The sequence below is a fragment of the Sebastes umbrosus genome, chromosome 16 (genome assembly GCF_015220745.1).
Source record: "Sebastes umbrosus isolate fSebUmb1 chromosome 16, fSebUmb1.pri, whole genome shotgun sequence".
NCBI classification, from domain to species: Eukaryota; Metazoa; Chordata; class Actinopteri; order Perciformes; family Sebastidae; genus Sebastes; species Sebastes umbrosus.
This window is the reverse complement of record NC_051284.1, coordinates 7,039,392-7,066,900: the sequence shown is the minus strand read 5'-3', so window position 1 is coordinate 7,066,900 and position 27,509 is coordinate 7,039,392. Positions and strand designations below refer to the sequence as shown.

The following is a 27,509-nucleotide window of genomic DNA, read 5'->3' as shown; positions in this document are numbered from 1 at the left end:
GTCTGACTCATTGATCCTTTTCTGACTGAGGTTTGTGCAAGTCAGAATCTATGACCACGACCGTGGCTCTGAAATAGCCTAACTCTGCTGTGGTTTGATAAATCCATGGTGCTGTCTGTGGTGCTGAAGTGGCAGACGGATTTGTAATTGCGACTTTTTTCTCTGAGTCCCGCCCTGGTATTAAAGAATACAGAACCAAAAGAGTTGTTCATGGGGTGATTTGCTTGTTGTGCATGAACGAAGCAAAACGGATCCCCCCCGATGTTAAAAATGAACAAATCACCTACTGAGTATGGACAACTTTCACATCCAGCCAATAGGGAAAAGTGCCATAACTACAACCAAACGATATGCTACATTTATGTATGGGCATTTAGTAGGGAAAAAAATAAACTTATTATTAGGGCTGTCAAAAATAATGTGATAACACGTTAATGCACATTAGTTTTAACGCCACTTATTTCTTTAACACAACTTGCGATTTTTAGGGCAAGCCATAGTCAAGTCAGCACACTGACAGCTGTTGTTGCCTGTTGGGCTGCAGTTTGCCATATTATGATTCAAGCATATTTTTTATGCTAAATGCAGTACCAGTGAGGGTTTCTGGATAATATCTGTCATTGATTTGTGTTGTTAATTGATTTCCAATAATAAATATATACATACATTTGCATAAGGCAGCATATTTGCCCACTCCCATGTTGATAAGAGTATTAAATACTTGATAAATCTCCCTTTGAGGTACATTTTGAACAGAAAAAAAAATGTGTGATTAATTTGCGATTAATCAAGATTAACTGTGGATAATCATGTGATTAATCACAATTAATCATTTTAATCCATTGACAGCCCTGCTAATTACTTTTCTGTATGCACTTAACATGCTTTTTTGAATGTTCATTTCCAAATGTGTCTTTCTTGAATATATGAAGAAATAAGGAAAAATGTGTATTAATCACAAATAGTTTCAATACCACTTGGAGCTGCTGTGGACCAGCATATAGTTGCCTTGTGCAATTGAAATATGAAAGGTTTTAGTGTCTGAAGCCAGAGGCCTTGAACAGTAAATGTTAATATTAATTAGCAGTGCAAAAGTTAACTCGGCAAGTTTGATCCCGCTACTGAAAGCTTTACAAGTAAAACATCATTAAAAGTGCTGACCCAGTGTATGGACACTGCAGGGGGTAAAATGTTTATCGGAAGATCTATGTACTGAACAGGTTGTTTTTATGTCAGAGGGAAAATCACACCTGGAGCCCACAACAAGGATGGAAGTAACGCACCGCTTGCAACAATCTTACTCACCTGCCTGACATCATTCAGTCTGCACTCGTGTGCGTCTACGGATTGATGAGCACCGGCAGAGCTGACGAGTCTTTACAAAACTGACACTGAATGTGTTATACTCTAAACCCATCCGTATGGGCCACTGCGTCGCTGTGTGACATCTCTCCACTTTTATCCATTTTCTCCAATTTTGACATTCTTTTGATCTCATAAACACACTCTCATACTGTTGTGACAATAAGGGGTTCATATTTTTGTTGAATATCTTCATATTTTTTAAAGCCTACGCTTGTTACCCAACAACAAAAACTGGGGTGATGAGTTTATTCATGCAGTCAAAGTGAAATTGAAAACTCAATTAAAGGCTTATGCTGGAGATGTTCTGAGTATTTAAAGTACCATGACACTGAATGGCTTTTTTTCCCCACTACAAAACCCCCCCTCCATCACCCATCCATCCACATTTCTAACACTCTGTCCACTCCACCGGCTCTCTCCAAACCCATTTCCTTCATTGCCTCCACGGGGCCGTGTGTGTGATTGATGGGCCCGGGGACTCCCCTCACGCTGCTGTGTACCTAATCGCAAAGTATAGACTCGCCGTAACGCTCCATTAAGGGCCTGCCGCAGCAAGGTGTAATGGTTAGGGAAATGGACCAGGGAAGGGAAGGTCACCGGTTCAAATTCCCACGGGGATTCGCCGCAGCCTTGTCCCCGACTACGTGTCCAATTGGAAAAATGAATTGTGACAGTTTGCAGGGCAATACATGAGCACAAATGCGCATATGCTCGTCAGTGGAGAAACATTGTTATAAGCGTAAAGGCAAATGTGACCTTCCGGCTCGCCACGGTGCTATGACATGCAAAGTCAAACCTGTTATTGACACAATCTGGTAATGAGCTCAGTCAGACATTACAGTAGTCTCTGTTTACTCTCAGGATGAGAAGCTGTAGGAGGTTAAGAATGTCATTGACAGGTTTGAAGCGCTTGAATAATTACGTTCTCTGCACCGCTATGCCACAACCGCCGGAGCAATACTAGCAGAAGGTGGGATTCTAACTTCCTGCCAGGAGGATGAGCTCCAGAGATGGGCATATAACCACACAAGTCACTTTAGGGGCAACAAATTGGATTGCTTGTTGGCCCTGTGACTGATGAGGTAATTAAAGTGGAAGGGTATGGAGAAAGAAGTCAGACACTGCTCCATTTATTTATCCCGTATTGACTATATCTCCTCGCACTTCACTGGCTTGAGTAATCGCCACCTTTCTACTCAAGAAAACAACTGAGAGGGAGGAAATGGACGTAGTCAAATTTCCAATTCAGATTCTAAAAGATCAAAAGGAGAGCTGATTAAGGCGGAATATATGTACAGGATTTAGAATCACCTGAAAGTAAATGTCTACCATACACTAGAAGACATTGAAAAGACTTTGAAGAGACTAAAGTCTGATACCCTCTCACATCTAAAGACAATGTGTCTAAAACAGAGTTTTTAGTCACGGACTATACTATTATGCAAATACTGGGGATCTTGCAGGGTCACAATGTACTACTATAGACTACAACTAGATTCCTTTTGAGATGATGTCACATCCTGCTCCTGGTGGAAATTTACAAGAAGAAAAACTGTTGAGAAAGAAGTTGACAGAAATTCTCTCTCAATGTTTATTTTCTACCCCGTTTTCTGCTTCCTGTTTGGTGCTGGAGAGCGTACATTTTGGTTGTTGTCAATTTTTTGCGTTTGTGAACTTACAATAATATTAAACTTTTTTGATTTTATTGGAACGTCAAGACGAGAAAAAGACCGACTTAAGACAGCTTGGACTTAGTTTTATGACCACCTGACACTAAACGATCGAGATCACGGGAGCGCGTCGCAACTCTCGCAAAACCCCCGCGATTTTATTCTGACATTGGAAATATGTCTGCGACAGTAAAATCGCTTGAAAAGTGATTTGGTGTAAGGTCGGTAGACGTGGGGGATATTATGACTTCTGACTGTTAATATTGTATATCTCAGGGCAGCTCAAAAAACGAAATGTAATAACGCGCCCCGAAGAGATTGAAAATTATATTAATCATTAGTTTTTCTCTCCCACTGATTTGAGAATCCTCAGCATGAATCATGATTTTCTTATTAATTTCCTCCCAAGTCTGCAGGAAAATGTTATGCAACCGTACCGTCGAGAAACACAGAACATTTTGTGTCCACAGACTTGAAATTAAATTTCACACCTTTGGGAATAAATCAAATATACAATTATTCAAACCTAAGTTTGTATCAGACTTTGCTCCACCCAACCACCCTGAAAAGCCTGTCAATACAGGTCATTAACAACAGTAATTGGCCGATTTTGAGTGCAGGGTCCTGGAAGAAATAAAGCAAACAAACTACTGTTGCCAGGGACTGAGTGGTGAGAGCCTTAATCGAGCGCCCTGGCTTCATGTTCTCTGCTAGGTGGGAAGGAAAGTAATTCGAGCCCAGGTTTGTGACAGGTGCTGGAGGGGGAAAGGGGGGGAGGTTTAGAACACCGCAAAATGTGGTGAGGCCACACGGCGAGCGTGCCGAGACGGATTAGGGCTTAGTTTGGGAGTGGGATGTGTATAGTGGGTGTTGTTGCTGAGGACCCAGGTGGTGCCTGAGGAGAGGACAGCACGTCTGCGTACTTTTTTCTTTCTTCTCTCTACTAGCCTCAGCTTATGTGCTGCCTGGGCAAGAGGAACACAGTGAACCCATGAGCCGAGAACAATTAGACACTGTTCAACCGAGGCTGGATTTGCATGAGCAGCAGCACCCGCAGAAATAGACAGTTAGACAAAGAATCACTGGAGAGTACAGTATTGATTTGTTTGTGTGTTTCAGTTACTATTATGTTTTTCTTTGTTCTGCACTCCTATCAGAGGCTTTTCTCCTGCTGCGGGATTCTGGGGACAATTTGGGGAAGTCAACTCAGGAACTACTTCAGTTTTTTTTAAATAATTTTAGGATTAAAGCAGCAGTAGGCAGAATATTTTTAGCATCATTGTCCAAAAATTCCATAATAACCTTTCAGCATTTTGTAATTCAAGTGTCCTGAGAGAAAACTAGACTTCTGCACCTCCTCATGGCTCTGTTTTCAGGCTTTAGAAAATCTAGCCCGTGACGAGAGACTTTGGCCAATCACAGGTCATTTCAGAGAGAGGGAGCGTTCCTATCAGCTGTCAATCACTCGTGAACTCCAATCAAACAGTCAAACTAGGCAGCGTTGATAAAATATTAATTAATATTCTGTTACTGCGATGCCTATTTCTCGTGTAAAATGTTTTCAGAAACATATTTTAGTGAACTGTTTGCAAAAGTTTGTGATGGGCGGTGCTTGGTATTTCCTCAACTGATCTCAACATGGCTGCCGGGTCACAAACTTTCTCATTTTACAGCTAAACAGTACACTACAAGATGTCTCTGAAAACATTTTATGTGAGAAATAGGCATTAAAGTAACAGAATATTGATTCATATTTGATCAGCGCTGCCTAGTTTGACCGTTTGATCGGAGTTTGCAAGTGATTGACAGCTGCTCAGAGACGGCAAGGCTCCAGCTCAGCTCTGATTAGTTGTTTTCCTCCGGTCTGTGAAATCTTGCAGATGCCATTAGGAGGACTGGAAGACACCGAGGCACATTATTTTTTTTTCAGATTACCTGTCTCATGCACTACTGTCAGGATACAGTGACCGTTTTATAAAAATAACTTTTTTAAATCATATTTGCTCCAACCTGCCTACTCCAGCTTTAAGTCTAGGTTAAAGCATTTAAAGTTAGGTGTGCATGTTGAGAGTAAGGGTATTATAAATATGAAATGTGTGGGCATGTTAGCTTGTCTTTTTCATTATCTCTTCCTCTCTCTCGCTATCTCTCTCTTGCATATATGCATTTACATATCTGACAACCAAATCCAGCTCATGTAATGGGGAAGTCAGGTGTTGCTGATTTGTTGCCAGTGCAGGCCAGCTGTGAGAAACTCAGCTGCATCAAACGATGAATTGTTCCCTGTGACTAACTCCTCTGACCTGACCTCGAGTCCGAGCATCCCATCTCAGCCGAATTTGAAGAATTAGAGCTAAACAAATAGTTCCTGTTGAGCGATGCTCCTCATTCATGCGCAGTCAAATATTGACCGAGCATAAGAGCTATTTCATTGTTGCAGATCTCAAAGAGACTCTGCCTCTGTGAGAGTAGAGAGGGGATTGAATTTTTCTGGGAATGTGTGCATCTCTCTGAATTCAAAAAAAGATGCCTTGGGGGATGATCTGTATGGTTTTATAGAAAAATACAAAAGATAAAGCCCACTTCTCTTTCCTGTGTGTAGCATAACAAGTAGTGGAATAGAGTGAAAGATGTTGTGAAAAAATGCTGGTCCATCTCTCAGACTTCAGTCATAAACTCACTGGCTAGAAATCAGGGCAACTGAGGATGATAATAGGAGAAAGGTAGGGGAACAATAACAAGAACATATTTTAAGGTGTCCACAGTGTCCAGTTGCACTGTGTTTATGTCACTGTCCTATAAACAGGTAAAACAAACTCCTTTCTGGTGGCTTCATGTTATCTACAAAATAACCAAAATTAAAAAATGAATAATACGACTCCAACTAAGGCAATTAATTTTATACTGACAGAAGGTGTGGATTTTGATTATAATCTCTGTAAGTCTACAGATCTGGTGTCCCTGTTTTTTTGTGTTGATATCATTCAGTTTGCAGTGCGACTGGTGTTGCTGTTCACTGTCTAAGAGGGGTTTTATAATTCATTCAGTATGTTCCCTGTAATGCAGACGCAATATGGCACAGTACAATATCTGAGTAACTAAAAATCACAAATAAAGTGCAAACTGAGAAGCCTCTCTGACATTTTTTAACTGTCCAATCAACATGACTGAAGATGTCCGATCAAATGTAGTGGGAAATATGAACATGAACAAAGTGGATGTGAATAAACAGGGAATAACTATGCAAGAATGCAATTATAAAAACATTATTGCTAATGGTGGAATGCAACTAAGTACATTTACTCAAGCACTGTAATTGGTACTTGTACTTTACTTGAATATTTCCATTTGATGCTATTTTATACCTTGACTCCACTACATTTTGGCAGTCTATATTTCACCTTTTACTCCACTACATTTATTTGACAACTAGGGCTGTCTCAGTTAACGTGTTGATGCAGATTCGTTTTAAGATTTTACTCATTTATTTAACGCATTAACGCAATCCATTTTTCAGAGTTTGTCGCGGGCTCATTCTTAAAGCTAGAGTAAAGATACTGGTATCATATGAAGCTAGAAAACCTAATGTATCCATTGGTACCAACTATGTCATACTAGCTTGTCGCCAAGGAGGCTAAATAACACTCCAAACTTATGCAAAATGTTGGCGAGAAAAAACTGTCATGGCAATTTTCAAAGGGGTCCCTTGACGTCTGACCTCACGATATGTGAATGAAAATGTGTTCTATGGGTACCCACGAGTCTCCCCTTTACAGACATGCCCACTTTATAATAATCACATGCAGTTTGGGACAAGTCATAGTCAAGTCAGTACTAATTGTAATCACGTAATGCTATATATACATTATTCTGAAATGGGCCATTCTGCATAATAAATACTTTAACTTTTGATACTTTAAGTACATTCCAGTGCTTATACTTAAGTAAGATTTTGAATGCAGGGCTTTTACTTGTAACAGAGTATTTTAACACTGTGGTATTGCTACTTTTACTAAGTAAAAGATCTGAGTACTTCTTCCACCACTGATCATTGCACATCTAGTTTCAGAGATAAATGTAGGTTTGTAAGGACAACGTTGTGTAAGCTACTTCATATCAGGGTGGGAATCTGTTTTGAGTGCTGCTGCCAATTTTAAGATTTAATTTAGTGCGCTACTGGAGGAGGACGCCTCTTGGTCATCCTTTACTTTTTAATTCCTTTTTATGTGAGATCAGCAGACTCTAACGTGGTCTGGTAAACAAGTTGGGTAACTTTTCTTACACAAGCCCGAAATGAAGCATCTTCAAACTACACAGTATTTCAACATGTAGCTGCTTGAAGGGTAATGATATATATCAAATACATCTGGGTATTTTTGTTATACATATACAGAACAACAGTCCATTAACACAGCACCAGCTTGGTAGGACATTTTACACCTCTTTGCCTACCAAACATCTGCCCGTTAGAGGAAACACGGATGTTATCAATATTTCCTCAGTAACGCACACTTGAAATGTTTAAGCGAGGGTTGCTGTGCTTCTGCGTCGTGCTCAGAGGAAATTGAATCAGTTATATTAATCCAATTTCAGGAGCTTTCGAGGTTGACAGAGAAGGATATTATTGCAGTCTAGCAGTCTGCGCATTTCATTGCACAACATGGTTTAACGAAGTTAAAAATCACAGAATGTAGCTGTGCAATTTTCGGTTTGACAGGTTTGAGCTGCTTTGGGAACTCGGTCACTCCGCAGACATGTGAGACACATTTAGTCCACATACATATTTCAGAAACTGTGACAGGAAACACAAAGTGGAAACAAAAGAAAGGATCCCAAGAGTTATCACCCTATGTATCGGTTTGGTTGGACCACTTCACATTTGGTCTTTTGACTTAACTAATCATTGTAGGTGAATATGAAGATTGTTCTATCGATTAACTCATTGATCATTTAGTCTTTGAATTGACGAAAATGACAATAACATGTCCATCAAACAAGCCCAAAGTGACGTACAATAATTGTCAACTTTGACTTAAAAACAGCCAATATTGGTTCAATATTTAAGTTTGCATTTTGGAAGCTGTAACTAGCAAATGTTGGTGGGCTTCTCACTCGATAAAACACTTATTTTTAGTCTTATCTACCTCATATAACAGGTTGTTTTTCACAGATTCATACAAAATGTTATATTAAACAAAATCATCAATAGTGCCCAAACAAACAAGTATAGAGCAGCATCATCATTTCTGAAAGGAACAACATAAATGTGCCAACTTACCCATGGTGCAGTTGGTGGTGAAGTGGGGCTCGATGGTGGCCGTGTCGTCCTGTGGTACCCGCTGATCGTAGCTGGCCGAGACCCGAAAGGGCGATCCTCCGTGGGTCCCCAGGGTGAGGTGCACCACCGCCCAGCTGCCAAGGAGAGAAAGCAGGAGTAGGATCAGTGTGAGGAGCAGACACCACGGCTGACAGAAAGACCCACATCCGCCGCGGGGGTCGGGGGTTAGGGTGGCTCGGACAGCTCGGGCCTGCTCTGCCTGAGCTCCCAACGTCTCGGAGGAGGGACTGTCGAGGGCTTCGGCGGAAGCCGACATAGGGGCTTCCTCATTGCCTTCCATTTTGGGAGGGTCCCCTTCTTCCTTTGTCTGTTGATGCATGGCCCCCCGGTATGTGAGCCCACCCCCAGACTCCCTGGGACTAGCGGAGGTTTAGGTGCGAGGTGGTGCCTCACTTTGAGAGCTTACGGCTGGCGTGGAGTCAGACTATAATTTGAAGCCAATATTGCAGCAGGTGTGTGGTCGAGCAACAACAACACGCTCAGGTCAAGTTCTTACGTGTTCGCGAGCTGCAGTCCAGCCTTGAATGCTGTCCTCCCTCAGCCAGCGGCTGGCTTCATGTAGTTTAACTGTCCCTAATTTTATTAAGCAAATTGAGCTGTTTTCTCTTTGGCTCCGAGCTCATCGCCAATCTCTCTCCCCCTCCCTCTCTCTCCTCCCCCTGACTCTTGCCCATCCCTTCATTTATACACTGACACCACATATAGTGAATGGACTACTTCCTTAATGACATTTCTGAATGCCGCACACACAGGGCAATAATAGCTACTGATTACAGTATCTATAAAGACACACACACGCACGACAACGTACTGTGTGCTTGAATGCAAGTGTCTTCACAGTAGCGCATGCATGGCTGCACACTGTAACAGAACTTTGTTTAGCTATTTGCTTTTACTTTTTGTGATGCTATCCATACTATATATGACATGTCACATCAACAGCTCATATATAAAAGAGAACATACTTTGATGTTACAGTACATCATGATGCTCCCACTGTGGCTCAACAGACGCTGAATTCCTCCTTTACCATCTTTACTGAAAGAACTAGAAATGCATTTAACTGTAAATAGAAAAACATATTTCTGCAATATAAAACATTTTGTAAAGCTGAATCGACATAAAACATACCGAAGCCTGATGTATTTTTAGCCAGCATTAATGTAATTTGACTAAAAAATCGGACAAAGGACAAAAAATATTCATATTAAATCAAAGGTAAAAGGATTCACTCATAGCAACATACCCACAAAGAAATGTGAGCAAACTCCGCATCTGTACATAACTGATAGACCTCTGCATGGTTTACTGTATGGTTTAGTCTCACTGCTCTCATCAAACCTGCTTCCAGTAGCTGTTTTTAGCATAAAAGCTCAGATAAACCCACAATCAAGGGGCTACGTCTGGGTCTGAAAAGTGAAGCCAATGCTGAAGTGCCTTAAACCTGCATTCTTTCAAATAGCCAGCAGGGGGCGACTCCTCTGGTTGCAAAAAGAAGTCTGATTGTATAGAAGTCTATGAGAAAATGACCCTACTTATCACTTGATTTTTTACCTCAGTAAACATTAAAGTAAACAGAGTTTTTGGTCTCAATCGCTAGTTTCAAGTCTTCTTCAATTCAGCATGATGTTCATTTAGTAAACTAGGCAAAAGTGAGCATGGCTCACCTACCCCCGCTCGCTGCTTGACCCCTGCTAAAGTAGGGCTAAATGTTTTGCCCTATTGGAGAAAACCATACTGTCAACAATCATACCAAATTTGAAGTTCCTAAGTTAAATACTTTTGGACATTAAAGAGTCGACAGTTACCACTAGGACCGTCAGGATCTTTATTTTTTCAAGATCCCACAGCAAAGAGCGTCCGTATCCTTTTTTTTGGGCTGATCAGCCATTAATGTCTCATCAGTCTTCATCTCTTTAGCGCACTGCAACAGTCTCCCAGCAGTTCTTAAAATAGTCACAAAATTGAATCTATTTGATTTTTGAACATAGACACAAACTTGTCTAAAAAAATATTTTCGTGATGCTCAACATGACTTTCAAAAACATATTTTTCGTGCTTTTTCCTACAAATGTCCAGCAACATGTGACGCTTGTGTCAGCTTCCGCTCCAGTCCAGGGACACAAACAGCGTTCCCCTGGTCGAATGTCCAGTGTTTTTTGACCCACCCATCCACCCAGACCTTCTCCCTAAGCGGCGTTTGTCGCTTTTTATACTTCACAATTACGTTCATTTCATAAGAATTGATTTTGTGCTGACCATCACAAAAAAATGGGAAATTAGTGTCTATTTACACAAATGAATACATTCAATTTTGAGACTATTTCACGAACTGCTGCGCGACTGGGCTGCAACTTGTGATGACTCAGGCTGTGCCACTGTGTTTCCGTAGTGCAGCAATGCCATCAGTCGATACGCAACCCCCAGACACCATAAACAGCTTATCTAACAGTTAGAACCGGCATAAAACTGGTATATTCTTAGCAGTGAAAAATGGTCTATTTTCATATGATATCTATTTTTTAGAAAAACTATTTTTTAGAAAAACTATTTTTTAGAAAAACTATTTTCGCGCTGCCACCCGAAGCAGTAATAGTCCATGGCGAAGCAAAAGTATTGGAACAAAATGTAGTTTTTGAAAGGTTAAATGCCAACAAATATGGATTGAAGCAGAATATTTTGTTAGATAAAAACATGGTGTGCATTTTTGAAATGGTTACATCTATCTTTTTCAATATATTTTGACTTTTGGACTGAAGACTGAGACAAAATGTTATGAATAAAGCATTGGACTATTCGGTAAAGCCCTAAATATATATATGTAGAGTGCACACACCGGACACAACTTTTTTAGTTGGACATAAAGTGTGATTACTTTCACTTTTATTTCTGATATTTGACACATATGATATGATGAATACACATACCTTAGTGTGATTATATGTGCATGTGAGTGAAAATTGGCATGCAAATTAGTTTCTATGTCCCATTCATTGTCTCAATGCGCTTCTACAGCCATTATGCAAATGCATCAATTCAGCTGCCGGAGGAAATTCGGAGGAAGTAATCGGCGCTACTCCTGGCCACTAAAGTGAGCTTTTGTCATGAAAAAACACCACCAAAAACCCATCTATTTGGTTTTCTAAATGTTATTCGATCAATATGACAATACAGGCATGTGCAGAATAGGTATTTGGGAAAAAGTCAGGGCAAGAGGGAAACATATACACAATGACGGAATATTTCAAATTTTGGAACCACAACATTAAATGGCGTGGGCTATGGCGGTCCCGGTGTTAAAGAGAATTACGGATTCGCCTTGCTAACAGAGTTAGATAGCACTAGCTGCTAACGCTACTTGGATCTGCCGGGACTCGCTCTGCTCCAGCTCCAACCTCTTGTCCAAATATGGTCACTTCTGGTTCCAAAACATCAAGATGGCAACGGCCAAAATGCCTAACGCCAGGCTTCTAAACAGTAGTATATAGTCTATGCCCACTATACTCTACAAGCATCAAACGCAAGTAGTAGAAAGTTGAACACCAAGCAGCTAGATCCCATATTTGATTTCTTATGAGTAGGTTGGAGACAAAACTGGAGTTTAAACGGAGAGTCAATATTGGACTTAAATTCTTAAGGAGGCCAAAAACATGACTCAATCGGATGAATGATGTTGCTCTGCGTTTCTGTGGGCTTGTATTGGAAATCAAATAATGTGAGCGGGATGGCGATCCTAAAAAAGATTTTCTTGTACTGCCTTTTCACTGGCACGTACATCTTGTTATATCACTTCAACGAGATGAGTTTTGAGACATTTTGAATAAGGACGCTAAGCTGTTTCTTTCTAGAGACATTAGTTTCCAACACCTGAGGTTATAGTAGGTTGTACACAGTATTGTCCCGTGAGCTTTTCACATTGTCTTTAGAATTTTAAATGTTCTGACAAATAAAAGAGGATGTCCTGTGGCCATGCTGTAATTCAGAATGTACTGAGAACTTCACCTGCATAAACTGGATACATTCAGACACTGTATTCACATTTGCTTTCAATATCCAAAATAGTTTCTTTCCCTTCCCAAGATGCACCCTTTTTTTTCTCTCTTAGAAATCACATACTATCATTAAGAGCACCAAATTGGAACAATGTGACGATTTTTTAAAGGTGTTAACCAGCCACAGACCCTTGGCGATGATGTTATTCCCACAGATCTCAATAGGGCGCTACCTTTCCATTATGACAAGTGCGTTGGGAGATAGGAAACTGTCTGCAGCATGTTTATTTTGGGGTTTATTTTGTGCTTTGTTTGGGTAGAATTGTGCTAGTAAGAGTAGAGCAAACATAAATGCGGCATGCACACACACAAGCCACCACTACACAAACAGGCTCTGAGCTTTTCTGATTTCCCCGATGTCTGTGCTCGGGCTCAACGGGCTTTGCATTACTACCTTTGCCAGCTTCCTTTCTTATGTTTTTTCGTTTTTTTTTTTTCTCCATGTTGGCTTTCTTCTATTCCTCCTTCCTTTCACTGCTCTCACCACTTTCCAGTCCCTTTTCACTAAACCCTCCTCGCTCCCTCTCTCTCTCTCTCCCCTCAGAGGGGAGGGAAGGTGTCGACCAGATGGGAAGTGATGTTATAGCACCGCGGTACACGGAGTGGGACCTGCTCCCTGCCATATCCCATAATGGAAAGGAAATGAAGCCCCAGATAAGAGCTGCAACTGTCTCCTTGATAACCTTGAAATGATTTGCCGACTGAGTCATGTACATATGGCCTCGCTGAATTCACTACCGGCTCAGCTGAGGGACCAAATTTAGAAATGTCCTTTCCGTTGAATGGGTACTCAGAATGATGATGATGGGATTGTATATTCCACAGGAATGTCTGTGTCTTTGTGCATAAAAAGATATATAGATAAGATATAAATATAAAAGGGAGATTTCCATGTCTTTTTTGGATTATAAAGCAGCTCTAGGTGATATATAAATACTGTGATAAAATCTAAATGCTCAAGAAATGCAAACAGCCCACATACAGAAACTTTTAAAGCTTTTAAACGAGCCGTCAGGACTTCTGTAAGGTTGTGATGTCACAACTGTACAGTCATGTAGTTGACACCAGTGGGCAACCTCTGGGTCTGAAAAGTGAAGCTAATACGGAAATGCCTTAAACCTGAACTTACTTGTTCATGAGAGTTAATGATATCCTCTTTGGTTGCCTAAAAATGTGTTTTGTTGTACTTAGCTCCACCCTCTCATGTCACTTCTGGTTGCAAAATAACCACATCGCGACAGATAAGAGATGCCGAACTCGAGTCTTCAAAACGGCAGTCATCAAACCAATGGGTGACAGCAAAATTTGATAAAACCTCAATTCCTCAATTCCGGAAAAAAAGTTTTAACGCTTGCTTGAGGTGTTTTCCGCCTTTGTCATAAAAGAGTTGATGCACTGAATCGGTTATGGAAACACCTTTGCTGAATAAATTCTGATGTGGCGAACATTTAACTCACATGACTGATTAGGGCTGCACAATTAATCGAATATTAATCGCGATCACGACTTTGGCTTCCCACACTTAAATGCACATGATCGACTGCGATATTGACATTTAAAAATGCATTCCTGAATGTTGTGACTGCGATCCAGAGTAGAAAAGTAATATACTGTATATCACTTGTTTGGAAAAACAAAAATGCACTGAATTCAGGTGAGGAAGAACCTTATTTTAAGTCTTTTTTTGATGCAAAGATTTGTACATTAGCACCAATGTAGCACAACGTGAAAGTGGAAGCAGAGCTGTTTATTTAGATGTGAAAGTGGGATTAAAATATGTTGTCCATAAAATCTATGAATGATCGTGATAAATAATCGTGATCTTAACATTGATCAAAATAATCTTGATTATCATTTTGGCCATAATCGTGCAGCCCTATGACTGATAAGCCGTTTCTGCCGTGAGCGTCTTCCCAGATATTCCCATAACGTGCAAATGCTTGTCTTCGTCTCCGGACAGCATGAAACATGGCCGATATTAGCTGACATGAACGAACAATTAAAACTTTCCCAAATTCCTGAAGCCGACTTGTTTTGTTTACAACCTCTATTTCTTATACTCTGTTTACTGACGCATTGCAGCCATGCGTAGACTACAGCACCAGATTCTGACCAAACTCTGCTGTAGCCAAGTTAATTTGCTCCAAACCATAGACTGTATATAAAGAGGGACGACTCGTCTCCACTTCGTCCCATTGTACAGGAGAAAAGGCGAAATATCCCGGATACGGGGGCTGCCATCTTGAGATTTTGACATTGTTTGGGGCCAGAGTCTGCACAGTAGTGATCGGGAGGTTGAGCCGCAGTATCGAGGTCACCCGTCCGGACCAATCACGAGTTGTTAAAAAATATTTTTGGGGAAAATTAATTTGACCTGTACGTTGACTTTTAGTTTGGCCCATGTCCCATCCACTAACATGGAGGTGGGGTTTATACTGCAGCCAGCCACCAGGGGGCGATCAAGATGTTTTGGCTTCACTTTTAGGGAGCTGTCATATCGTCCATCTTTACAGTCTATTCTCCAAACAAGTTGAAAGAAACGCACCAAATTTGAATTGCTTTTTTTGCGACATTTCAAAAGTTTGCTTAAAATTCACCTGACAATTTAATGGAAACATTGCTAGTGAGTTCCTAGCTGCAGTGACGCTGTGAAGATGGCGACAGCGTGGAAGCGGAAGACCGGAAACACTGACCTATCAGAGCAGACTGGGCTTTTTCCGGAGGTGGTCTTCAAAAGACAGGCACTAAAACGGAACGTTTCAGACAGATGGTGAATACAGATATATTCAGACAGACAGTAGGAGAAAAATAATGTGTTTTGTGATCATCAAAGCATGTAAACATGTTCAAGTAGAAATCCAAAATACAAGTATGAACCTGGAAATGGGCATGATATATCTCCTTTAAATCTCGATAAACAGGGATGAAAGAGCTCTATATTTGAATATGAAACACACAGGGGATCAGCAAAGTCTACAATTTTAGAGGTGTAAACAAGGGAACTCGTGCTTGGCATGGAATATGCTCAATGTACTGATAATAAAACGGACAGAGCTGTACGGCATCCAATCTAAAATGATCAACGTAAACCTGATCTCTATCTGCTCGCAGTGTAAAAATTGAACACGAGTCTCATGGACTACTGAATTATTTTCATGTCTTATCACGCCATGTCTGCGCTGGCGCTCACAGGACTGATTAACTGAGCAGCGGATCAGAGCAGAGCTGCCAGAGCACATCACTCAAACATTTAAACCTAATTAGCAGTATACCATGCAAGGCACAACGCGCCTAAATATAAATAAATAAAATGAAAATGAATGATAAAGACTCCTCATGCGGGAATTAGATATTCATGACTAATCCGAATGCGGATGCTAATAATTCTCATTACGGTCCTTTGTTGGTTATTTAAAATCACCTGACCTTTGTTCAGACTGCTGTTTGGTGAAAGCATCTCCCATGATGGGAATGTTTTTTTTTTTTACCTCAGATAAACAAAACAAAACAGCTCAGGCCAACTAATCTTTGCTGCCAACTGACAATTCTCTTTTCATAATGCTATTCATTTATGCTCCCTTAGTGCTGTGCTCTGGCTAATGTAGCGCTTTTAATTTTCATGTGGTGTGTGTGTGTGTGTGTGTGTGTGTGTGTGTGTGTGTGTGTGTGTGTTAGTGAGGATGTACAGTAGGATGCTTATATCCTAACCGCATTAAGGCTTATCTGTCTTGTGGGATCTGGTTTGCATTAGCTTTGAGTCTCATCCATCACGACAAACAATGCATGAAGAAGTGTGTTGCATATTCTTTTCGAAGTGGTAATGTTCCCCTAATGCTGCGAGGCCTGGTTGGGCACATTGTTAGAGTGAAGCTGGTGCAGATGGGGAGACTAACTTCATACCAGCCTTATGAGTGTGTTTGTGCTTCTGTCCTCAAAACAGACGTCATCTTGCGAGCTTTGTTTACCTCACATACTCCGGTTAGAAATGTGTTTGTTTTTGGGTTAGGAGTGAAACTGAATTGAATACGTGTAGAAATAAAATGATGTGTGTGTGTGTGTGTGTGTAAGACAAGCTGTATAAACATTTTTTTTTTAAAGATGACTTGTTGGTGAGCTCTCCGGAACCATCACCTTAACGTGGTGGAGAGGTTTGCGTGTCCCTATGACCCTGAGGGCTGCGTTGTCTGGAGCCTCGTGCTCCTGGTAGGGTCTCCCATGGCAAATTGGTCTCAGGTGAGGGGCCGGACTAAGAATGGTTCACAAAACCCAAATGACGACACGAGGCATAGGAAGAGTTACCCGGCCCGGAGGAAGCCCGGGGCCCACGTCTGGAGCCAGGCCCAGACGGAGGGCCCATCAGCGAGCGCCTGGTGGCCGGGCTTGCCACGGAGCCCGGCCGGGGATACCCCGAAGAGGCAACGTGGCACCCCCCTCCTCCTCTCCATCCTGTGGGCTCACCACCTGCGGGAAGAACCGCTTGGGTCGGGTGCGCTGTCACACGGGTGGCAGTGAAGGCCAGGGACCTCGACGGACTGGACCCGGGCGGCAGAGGCTGGCTCTGGGGACGTGGAACGTCACCTCTCTGTGGGGGAAGGAGCCGGAGCTTGTGCGGGAGGTGGAGCGCTATCAGTTGGATGTGGTAGGGCTTACCTCTACGCACAGCCTCGGTTCTGGAACCGTACTCTTGGATAGGGGTTGGACTCTATTCTTCTCTGGAGTTGCCCATGGTGTGAGGCGCTGGGCGGGTGTGGGGATACTCACAAATCCCCGGCTGAGTGCCGCTATGTTGGAGTTTACCCCGGTGGACGAGAGGGTCGCCTCCCTACGCCTTCGGGTTATGGGGGGGAAAACTCTGACTGTTGTTTGTGCGTATGCACCAAACAGCAGTTCGGAGTATTCGGCCTTCTTGGAGACCCTGAATGGAGTCCTGTATGGGGCTCCAGTAGGGGACTCCATAGTTCTCCTGGGAGACTTCAACGCGCACGTGGGCAACGATGGAGACACCTGGAGTGGCGTGATTGGGAGGAACGGCCTCCCTGATCTAAACCCGAGTGGTCGTTTGTTATTGGACTTCTGTGCTGGTCATGGACTGTCCATAACGAACACCATGTTCGAACATAAGGATGCTCATAAGTGTACGTGGTACCAGAGCACCCTAGGCCGAAGGTCGATGATCGATTTTGTAATCGTATCGTCTGATCTGAGGCCGCATGTTTTGGACACTCGGGTGAAGAGAGGGGCGGAGCTGTCAACTGATCACCATCTGGTGGTGAGTTGGGTCAGAGGGTGGGGGAAGACTCTGGACAGACCTGGTAAGCCCAAACGCGTAGTGAGGGTGAACTGGGAACGTCTGGAGGAGGCCCCTGTTCGAGAGATCTTCAACTCACACCTCCGGTGGAGCTTTTCTGGCATCCCTGTGGAGGTTGGGGGCATTGAACCCGAGTGGGCGATGTTCAAAGCTTCCATTGCTGAAGCTGCGGCGGTGAGCTGTGGTTTTAAGGTCTTAGGTGCCTCAAGGGAGGGCAACCCTCGAACACCGTGGTGGACACCGGTGGTCAGGGAAGCCGTCCGACTGAAGAAGGAGGCCTTCCGGGATATGTTATCTCGGAGGTCTCCGGAGGCAGTTGCAGGGTACCGACGGGCCCGAAGAGCAGCAGCCACTGCCGTGACGGAGGCAAAGCAGCGGGTGTGGGAGGAGTTCGGAGCAGCCATGGAGAAGGACTTTCGGTCGGCACCAAAGTGCTTCTGGAAAACCATCCGGCACCTCAGGAGGGGGAAACGGGGAACCATCCAAGCTGTGTACAGTAAGGATGGGACACTGTTGACCTCAACTGAGGAGGTAATCGGGCGGTGTAAGGAGCACTTTGAGGAACTTCTGAATCCGACCAATACGCCCTCTATGGTAGAGGCAGAGCTGGAAGCTGATGGGGGACCATCATCAATTACCCTGGTGGAAGTCACTGAGGTAGTCAAACAACTCCACAGTGGCAAAGCCCCGGGGATTGATGAGATCCGCCCAGAAATGCTGAAGGCTCTGGGTGGGGAGGGGCTGTCTTGGATGACACGTCTCTTCAACACCGCGTGGAAGTCGGTGACAGTGCCTAAGGAGTGGCAGACCGGGGTGGTGGTCCCCCTTTTCAAAAAGGGGGACCAGAGAGTGTGTGCCAATTACAGGGGTATCACACTGCTCAGCCTCCCTGGTAAAGTCTACTCCAAGGTGCTGGAAAGGAGGGTTCGGCCGATAGTCGAACCTCAGATCGAAGAGGAACAACGCGGATTCCGTCCTGGCCGTGGAACAACGGACCAGCTCTTCACTCTCGCAAGGATCCTGGAGGGGGCCTGGGAGTATGCCCATCCAGTCTATATGTGCTTTGTGGACTTGGAGAAGGCATATGACCGGGTCCCCCGGGAGATACTGTGGGGGGTGCTGCGGGAGTATGGGGTGAGGGGGGCACTTCTCAGGGCCATCCAATCCCTGTACGCCCAAAGCGAGAGCTGTGTTCGGATCCTCGGCAGTAAGTCGGACTCGTTTCCGGTGGGGGTTGGCCTCCGCCAGGGCTGCGCTTTGTCACCAATCCTGTTCGTGATATTCATGGACAGGATATCGAGGCGTAGTCGGGGGGAGGAGGGTTTGCAGTTCGGTGTGCTGAGGATCACATCGTTGCTTTTTGCAGATGATGTGGTCCTGTTGGCATCATCGGTCTGCGACCTCCAGCACTCACTGGATCGGTTCGCAGCCGAGTGTGACGCAGTCGGGATGAGAATCAGCACCTCTAAATCTGAGGCCATGGTTCTCAGCAGGAAACCGATGGATTGCCTACTCCGGGTAGGGAATGAGTCCTTACCCCAAGTGAAGGAGTTTAAGTATCTCGGGGTCTTGTTCGCGAGTGAGGGGACGATGGAACGTGAGATTGGTCGGAGAATCGGAGCAGCAGGGGCGGTATTGCATTCGCTTTACCCCACCGTTGTGACGAAAAGAGAGCTGAGCCGGAAGGCAAAGCTCTCGATCTACCGTTCAATCTTCATTCCTACTCTCACCTATGATCATGAGGGTTGGGTCATGACCGAAAGAACGAGGTCGCGGGTGCAAGCGGCCGAAATGGGTTTCCTCAGGAGGGTGGCTGGCGTCTCCCTTAGAGATAGGGTAAGAAGCTCAGTCATCCGTGAGGGACTCGGAGTAGAGTCCTTGCTCCTTTGCGTCGAAAGGAGCCAGTTGAGGTGGTTCGGGCATCTAGCACGGATGCCTCCTGGGCGCCTCCCTTGGGAGGTGTTCCAGGCACGACCAGCTGGGAGGAGACCACGGGGAAGACCCAGGACTAGGTGGAGAGATTATATCTCTACTCTGGCCTGGGAACGCCTCGGGATCCCCCAGTCAGAGCTGGTTAATGTGGCCCGGGAAAGGGAAGTTTGAGGTCCCCTGCTGGAGCTGTTGCCCTCGCGACCCGATCCCGGATAAGCGGTTGAAGATGGATGGATGGATGGATTGTTGGTGAGTGCTATTTTTCCTTGACTCGCTTGTGTTGCTGAGCACAAATTACAGTCATTGAGAAAATAATCACCCACCTGGAAAAAACTAAATGCAAAAATAAAATAAAAAGCATTTTTTTTTCCTGAAAAAAAAAGCATTAAACTATTTCATTGCAAATTTTTCGTGCATTTTTCTACGAATGTCCAGCAACACCTGTCAATTTCCGCTCATTAGATGCATACGATCTTTTCAAAATAAACTTCCATCTTCACAGGAAACAACTTGGTCAGGCTTAGGCAATAACACTACTTAGGTTTAGGAAAAGATTGTGGTTTGAGTTAGAATAACTATGGAAGTGGCAGAACTTAAAGTACGGAAGTTATGTGACAAATAAGTCAACTTTTGGGTTAAAAAAACTACGGAAGTGGTGTTACTTAAGTACGAAAGTTACGTGATAAATAAGTCAACATTTGGGTTAAAGAAACTATGGAAATGGCTTTACTTAAGTATCAAAGTTACGTGACAAAGAAATCAACGTTCAATTCTGGTTTCACATGGGATACGAACACCGGTCTCCTGGGCGAAAGTTTGGTGATTTTTGACCCACCCATCCACCCCGACCTCCTCCCTACGTGGCGTTTGTCGCTCTTCATACTTCCTGTTTCACGATTATATGGATTGGATTTGGATTACATTCAAATTGATCTTGTGGGATATATACAAATTGCAGTGCATTACTTTTGTTTGATAGACACCTCCCTGTCTTTTCTTTTAGCTTTGTTGACAAAACACCTTTGGAGGTGTGCAGGGCCTTTTAAGATAAAATAAAGAAAATCCCCCCCCCCCCTTCCATAATAAATGTGTTTATATGGTAAAATTGACATGGAGCTAAAAGACTATGCCAAGGACATCGCACAAGTGTCTTCATTGTGTGTTTATTGGCTCCGCTTCAGTGAATTCCATCACATGTTGTTTTGGTCGGTTGCTTTTTGTTACTGTTTGAAAGTCCGTAAACAATTACAGATGGTAAATTGAATCAGAAGATGAATGTGAAGAAAAAGAAAAAGTAAACACAAGAATTAAGTTATATTCCAGCCTTAAGGGGGCGCTGCGGCACTTAATGCAGTCAGCACGGCAGGTCCGAGTTGGCCAAAGGTTACAGCAATTTTGGTGCTTATATTGTTCATATTTCAGTTTGTGCTTACAAAGCTGACATTGTGTCCCATAAATTCATCTCAATGAGACTTGATTACGTTTCAATTTTCCTGGGGACTCACTCTGAATGACTGCATAATCATAATGCTCCGCAACAGCTATAGATGATACCACAGAGATATAACGCGGGGAGATAGAACTGCAAATATGAGTTTCTGTCAGCAATTAGTCAAAAATCAAAACAAATTTGTAAAATGCCAAAGCTAATTAGTTTGAGATGTGGCAGCGCCAAAAAACGATCAAATCTTGCAAATAGACACAAAGGGGTCACAGAGCCGGGAACAGTCTGGGAAATGTAAAATCGACAACGTATCCTTGTTTCATCTAAATGGCCCTTTTACAAAATGCAACCTGGTGATGCTGTGACAAAATACTTCATCTATAATGTGTATGGTATGAAAAAAATACAGTGTATGGTATTGACAAAGCAATTTAAGTGACATGCTTAGGCCTAAGTGCATGAAATGGAAAAGGTTTTCAATCATGAAACAAAGCCCACGTAACCTGTTGAATGCATTTGCGGTAAACTAACGGAAAGGGAGGATAGAAATGGAAACTGCTTTACATGGTAATGGAATTTTTTACCCCCTAAGAGACATCGCCATAGGTTTCGATCATGCAGGCTGTTTTAAATCGAAGTGGGTTTTTTTCATAGGGGAAAGATGAAATTGATTGAAAATGATGCTGCGTGCGACTCCGTCTGCATCGAGGCGGCAGAGGTTAAGGACTTGGGAGGTGGGTTGGGGCGCTGCCGTGATTGCTGCTGGATCAGGATCTCTACTTAAGTCACATTGATTTTGACTGTCAAATGGCATAATGCACAACAGACGTAAGCCAATATGTCAAGAGAAGTGCAGATTAGATTCAACGGCCTGACATGGCTCGGCTGAATGAGTGCCACTTCCCCAAACTAAGCAGGACACATTTGAATGCTATCTGTTGAGAGCAAAATCGGTTCCACCATAATGCAGCTGGAATGATAGGGTATACGGGGTAAGCGGGGTTGACTTGTATTGGGGACAAGTTTTTGGCAGAATTCATTGTTTGTTCAGCCAAAGTGGATTAAATAAGCTTTAAAAGATATTTTTCCTCACGCTGGTCCAAACTGAATTTTTAAAACATTTGTTATAGGAGAAAAAAACCACCACATTCTCAGAGAACGACATAGTTTGGTCTCATCACAGTTATTGCCTCACTGACAATGAATAACAAAGCTATTTCATTAGGGCAGTTTGTGAACACTATAAATTGGGGAAGAGTGGTTCAGTCGACAGTAATCGTGAAGCTTTTACATTATTTTTGCAGACTAAAACTTGGGGCTGCACTCAAGGCGAGTGTTATCCATTGTATATTCATATAAGTCACACCTGAATACAGCGATCTTGGATTTCTGCGCTGAGCAAATTATTCTGTGACTGAAAAAGGAGAAATCTGCCGAGAGCAAATTACAGAGGATGAAAGCAACCCCGACCAAATAAACAAACAGGAGTCCACCAGGGATTCGTGTCAGTGTGTCAATTTCACATGCCCTAAAAACATACACACTAAAAGAGCAAAGCCAAATTCAGCGTGAACCCAGATCAAGCGGTGATGGGGAGACACGCCCGCTCCAATTTGCCTCTTCCAGTAATTGTTAGACATATAATTCCAGTAGATGGCTATTTGATCATATCTTCACAGAAAATTTAGCTCAGGTGCATCCTGTTTCCACTGATCATCCTTGAGATGTTTCTACAACTTGATTGGAGTCCACCTGTGGTAAATTCAGTTGATTGGACATGATTTGGAAAGGCACACACCTGTCTATATAAGGTCCCACAGTTGACAGTGCATATCAGAGCACAAACCAAGCCATGAAGTCCAAGGAATTGTCTGTAGACCTCCGAGACAGGATTGTATCGAGGCACACATCTGGGGAAGGGTACAGAAAAATTTCTGCAGCATTTAAGGTCCCAATGAGCACAGTGGCCTGCATCATCCGTAAATGGAGGAAGTTTGGAACCACCAGGGCTCTTCCTAGAGCTGGCCGCCCGGCCAAACTGAGCGATCGGGGGAGAAGAGCCTTAGTCAGGGAGGTGACCAAGAACCCGATGGTCACTCTGACAGAGCTTCAGCGTTGCTCTGTGAAGAGAGGAGAACCTTCCAGAGGGACAACCATCTCTGCAGCACTCCACCAATCAGGCCTGTATGGTAGAGTGGCCAGACGGAAGCCACTCCTCAGAAAAAGGCACATGACAGCCCACCTGGAGTTTGCCAAAAGGCACCTGAAGGACTCTCAGACCATGAGAAACAAAATTCTCTGGTCTGATGAAACAAAGATTGAACTCTTTGGCCTGAATGCCAAGCGTCATGTCTGGAGGAAACCAGGCACCGCTCATCACCTGGCCAATACCATCCCTACGGTGAAGCATGGTGGTGGCAGCATCATGCTGTGGGGATGTTTTTCAGCGGCAGGAACTGGGAGACTAGTCAGGATGGAGGGAAAGATGAATGCAGCAATGTACAGAGACATCCTTGAGGAAAACCTGCTCCAGAGCGCTCTGGACCTCAGATTGGGGCGAAGGTTCATCTTCCAACAGGACAACGACCCTAAGCACACAGCCAAGATAACAAAGGAGTGGCTTCGGGACATCTCTGTGAATGTCCTTGAATGGCCCAGCCAGAGCCCAGACTTGAACCCGATTGAACATCTCTGGAGAGATCTGAAAATGGCTGTGCACCGACGCTCCCCATCCAACCTGATGGAGTTTGAGAGGTCATGCAAAGAAGAATGGGAGAAACTGCCCAAAAATAGGTGTGCCAAGCTTGTAGCATCATACTCAAAAAGACTTGAGGCTGTAATTGCTGCCAATGGTTCTTCAACAAAGTATTGAGCAAAGGCTGCGAATACTTATGTACATGTTATATTTTCGTTCTTTATTTTTAATAAATTTGCAAATATTTTAAACAATTTTTTCACTTTGTCATTATGGGGTATTGTGTGTAGAATTTTGAGGAAAAAAAATGAATTGAATCCATTTTGGATAAGGCTGTAACATAACAAAATGTGGAAAAAGTGAAGCGCTGTGAATACTTTCCGGATGCACTGTATAAATTTAATGACAGGCCTAATGTAACTAACCTGACGCGCCTGATGCTTTGTTACACAGAATCATCTGAGAAGCCGTCATTGGAAACTGTTTGGCACTGGTGGTCCGGACACAAATGCATTACTTGAAGCCTGACGAGATGGATTTTCTTGTGAACCTGTGATTCTCACGTGATCTTGTGATATCGCGAGAATCCAGATGTCGTGCGAAGTAATGATGTAACTAGGGGCTGTGTTCCACCAAAGAAATTCGTAGTCGACTCGATTAGTTGATTTAATCGACAGGTCCGTAAAACTGAGTTTCTCCACAAAGAATCACACAAAAAGACCATTTTAAATCTCGTGTTCACCATAAGGTTCTTGGAAATAAGTCATTCAGCATGAAAAAGCATAGAAAATGACCAATTGACGAAATAAATCTTAGTCGACGAAGTCCAAAATGACCGATTAGTCGATGAATCGACTAAGAGGGCGAACTGACCAGAGCCCAGATACACTCACTGGTGGCATTTGTGAACACTTGCACGTGCACATAAAGTCTCTGTTACACACTACCTATCTCTCTATCTCCTGTGCGTTTACACCAAGCGGCAACCTCCGGTGCTGAGAAACGAAGACAACACGAAAGTGCCAAAACTGCAGTTCTCTGAATCACCACTTGAGGCTGGCTCCAAAAAGTGAGTCAATCCACATAGACCCCCATGTTAAAATGCTCAACTTTAAAGCAAAAATAAATATGATTAAAGCTTGGTACAAAAAGCGGTTTTGGTCTTTATAGCTAATATCCCTGTTCATCACAACTGTATGGGGATGAATTTTTATATAACACAACCGTTTAAATTATATTAAGGCTTAAAGTACGGCATAATTGACGGCGTGGCTGCTTTGAGTGACAGGTGGGTGCCATGCTAGGTTAGGTTGTGTACTCACTGCCATAATGGCGACGGCCACCCACTTTGAGCTTCACAACGTCTCTTCAGAAACCTATGGGTGACGTCACGGAGACTACGTCCATATTTTGTACAGTCTATGCATTACACAGAACCTAGATAAAAAAAAACCTGAACAAGAGGGAACATGTGCAGTGTCCACATGTGAAACATGTGCGACATTAAATCTACTTTGACAAATGAATATGCAATAATAAAACATGAACACTTTGAAGAGAGGTGAATACATAAACAGTGTATACATAGTAATCTGGCCTGAGGGGAACATTGAAGAAGAAGCTGTGGAAAGTGTATAAAGAACTCAACACCAACGTCAATTTGTCATGTTACTATTGACTAAAATAAGACCTTCACAGTACAGAAAGAATATAACATTAATAATTGCATATTTCCATCTGTAGTTTTGAGACGCCTCATATACAGCATCTCGTCCTAAGAATGCGTTGCATAGCAACAGGGTCAAAATATCTTCTTGCAGCAAATCATGAGATTGGTATGCTAAACTTCATTCTGAGTTTTAAATCAAAACTCAATAAAATTCTGCCGCAAATTAATAGAGGTCAAACTGATATTACATTGGCTGGCAATAAGGGCTTAGATCAGACGCTATGAAAGAATTTACAAGAGAAATTAAGAAAGGAACAGTGAAGGCTATGCCAAGACTAATGGAAACAGATGACTTAGATGTCTCAGTATTAGATGTACATGACGGCAATGCATCAAAAGACCGACAGGTCTAGAATAAAACCCCAATTTCCATTTTGTGAGCGTCCGTCTCCGACACTGTAGGTTTTGCTAATACATTTTTCTAATGTCTTGAGTGAGTGTTGTATCAAATCCAATGTTCATTGCTTGAGAAAGTCCTGTAATGAGATGAGGTCTTTGGCGTGTACTGTTGAACATTCCATCATGAATAAACTGTCTGAGTGGAGCATATTACAATGGGGAGGGGGTTCAGAGGAAGCACTGACACAACTTCGGGAATTAGAAGAGTTCTAAATGAAATGAACTTCATCTGCAGGCCTGGTAAAAAAAAAAAAATCTGTGTATCAGTGACACAGACAAAATAATACTCATGGGTTCCTAGGAAACCAATCAAAACTACATAGATGATGATTTCAGTGTTATAAAGAAGAGGTTGCAGTGGAGCACAAGAGTCCAAAAAAGCTAATTGAACAGGATCTTGCATCTCGCTGTTCCCTGCTGATTGGCAGGTTGCTTCAGTTGACTGCCCATCTGCACTCTTGACATCACTCGCCAGTTTTTGCAGGCTTCAGTAACAACTTAAAAAGTATATCTGAGATTTAGAAAAAGAAGGCAGCATTTAATCGCGCCACTGAGACAGAAGAATCTCAAGAACCAGTCTGGCCATCTGGATCCTTAACGTTGGACGAAGGATGTGTGGGCCGGCAACACTGGTGCAAAAAACTAAACAAATGTCACATTCTGTTTGATTTTGCATTACACTAGCCAGCTGGCATCATACAAGTGTGTGTGTGTGTGTTTGTTTGTGGTGAAGCTATAAATTGATCAGATCTTATGACTACATCCCTGTCTCGCTAACGTTGGTACATTTTGAGTTCACACACGCTGAGGTTGGTTTAAACCTGCATTCTTTCTAATAGCCATCGGGGGGCCGACTCCTCTGGTTGCAAAGAGTCGAAGTCTGATTGTATAGAAGTCTATGAGAAAATGAGCCTACTTCTCACTTGATTTATTACCTCAGTAAACATTGGGAACATGAGTTTATGGTCTCGATCGCTAGTTTCAAGTCTTCTTCAATACAACATGATATTCATTTGGGAAATGATGGTACCATTTAGAGTCAAATAGGGATGTGAGGGTGAGGAAATCTTCCCACCGGTTAATAAATTTGCGACAATACCGGTGTTGCCGATTACACCGTACATTTTACAAGAAAAGATGACGGTCAATATAAGTAGCGCGCTTACTTTGATCTTTACCGTCAGGTGGCCGGTGTCTGGCCGCTCCGGTCCAGCTTTCGCTGCGGGGCCGCAGGGGTCTGCCTGGCGCTGCTGCTCCTCGAGATTTCTGACGGCAATTACCTAATTAACGTTACAGTTCCCTTATGGCATTGGGTTTAAATCTGTAATATTGCCCAATAGTCCCTTTTGCTTTTCGCTTCGACACCAAATTCTCTGCCATCTCTCGGTCTGTCAACTCTCTCTCGTCCCGTGTGTGTGAAATAGGACACCTGATACTCTGAGCTGAGACTCTGTATGGAGCAGATGCATTCACTTTCAGTTTGTAGCGTCCGTCATCTGACTATCTATTGATAACATGATACACGATATGCCAAAATGAACTAAATGGGTTTTATATCTGTAAAAAAAGCAAAAAGA

The 27,509-nt window shown here is 43.1% G+C and overlaps 1 protein-coding gene across 3 annotated transcripts in view; it reads right to left on the bottom strand.

Moving 5' to 3' along the window:
• The window catches only part of alk (ALK receptor tyrosine kinase), a 474,023-nt gene that overhangs the window by 113,924 nt on the left and 332,590 nt on the right, over positions 1-27,509 (bottom strand). For all 3 annotated transcript variants that reach the window (XM_037746863.1, XM_037746865.1, XM_037746866.1), the window contains exon 5: positions 8,314-8,447. In XM_037746863.1, coding sequence (XP_037602791.1) covers positions 8,314-8,447 — 134 coding nt within the window. The remainder of the gene's footprint in view (positions 1-8,313; positions 8,448-27,509) is intronic.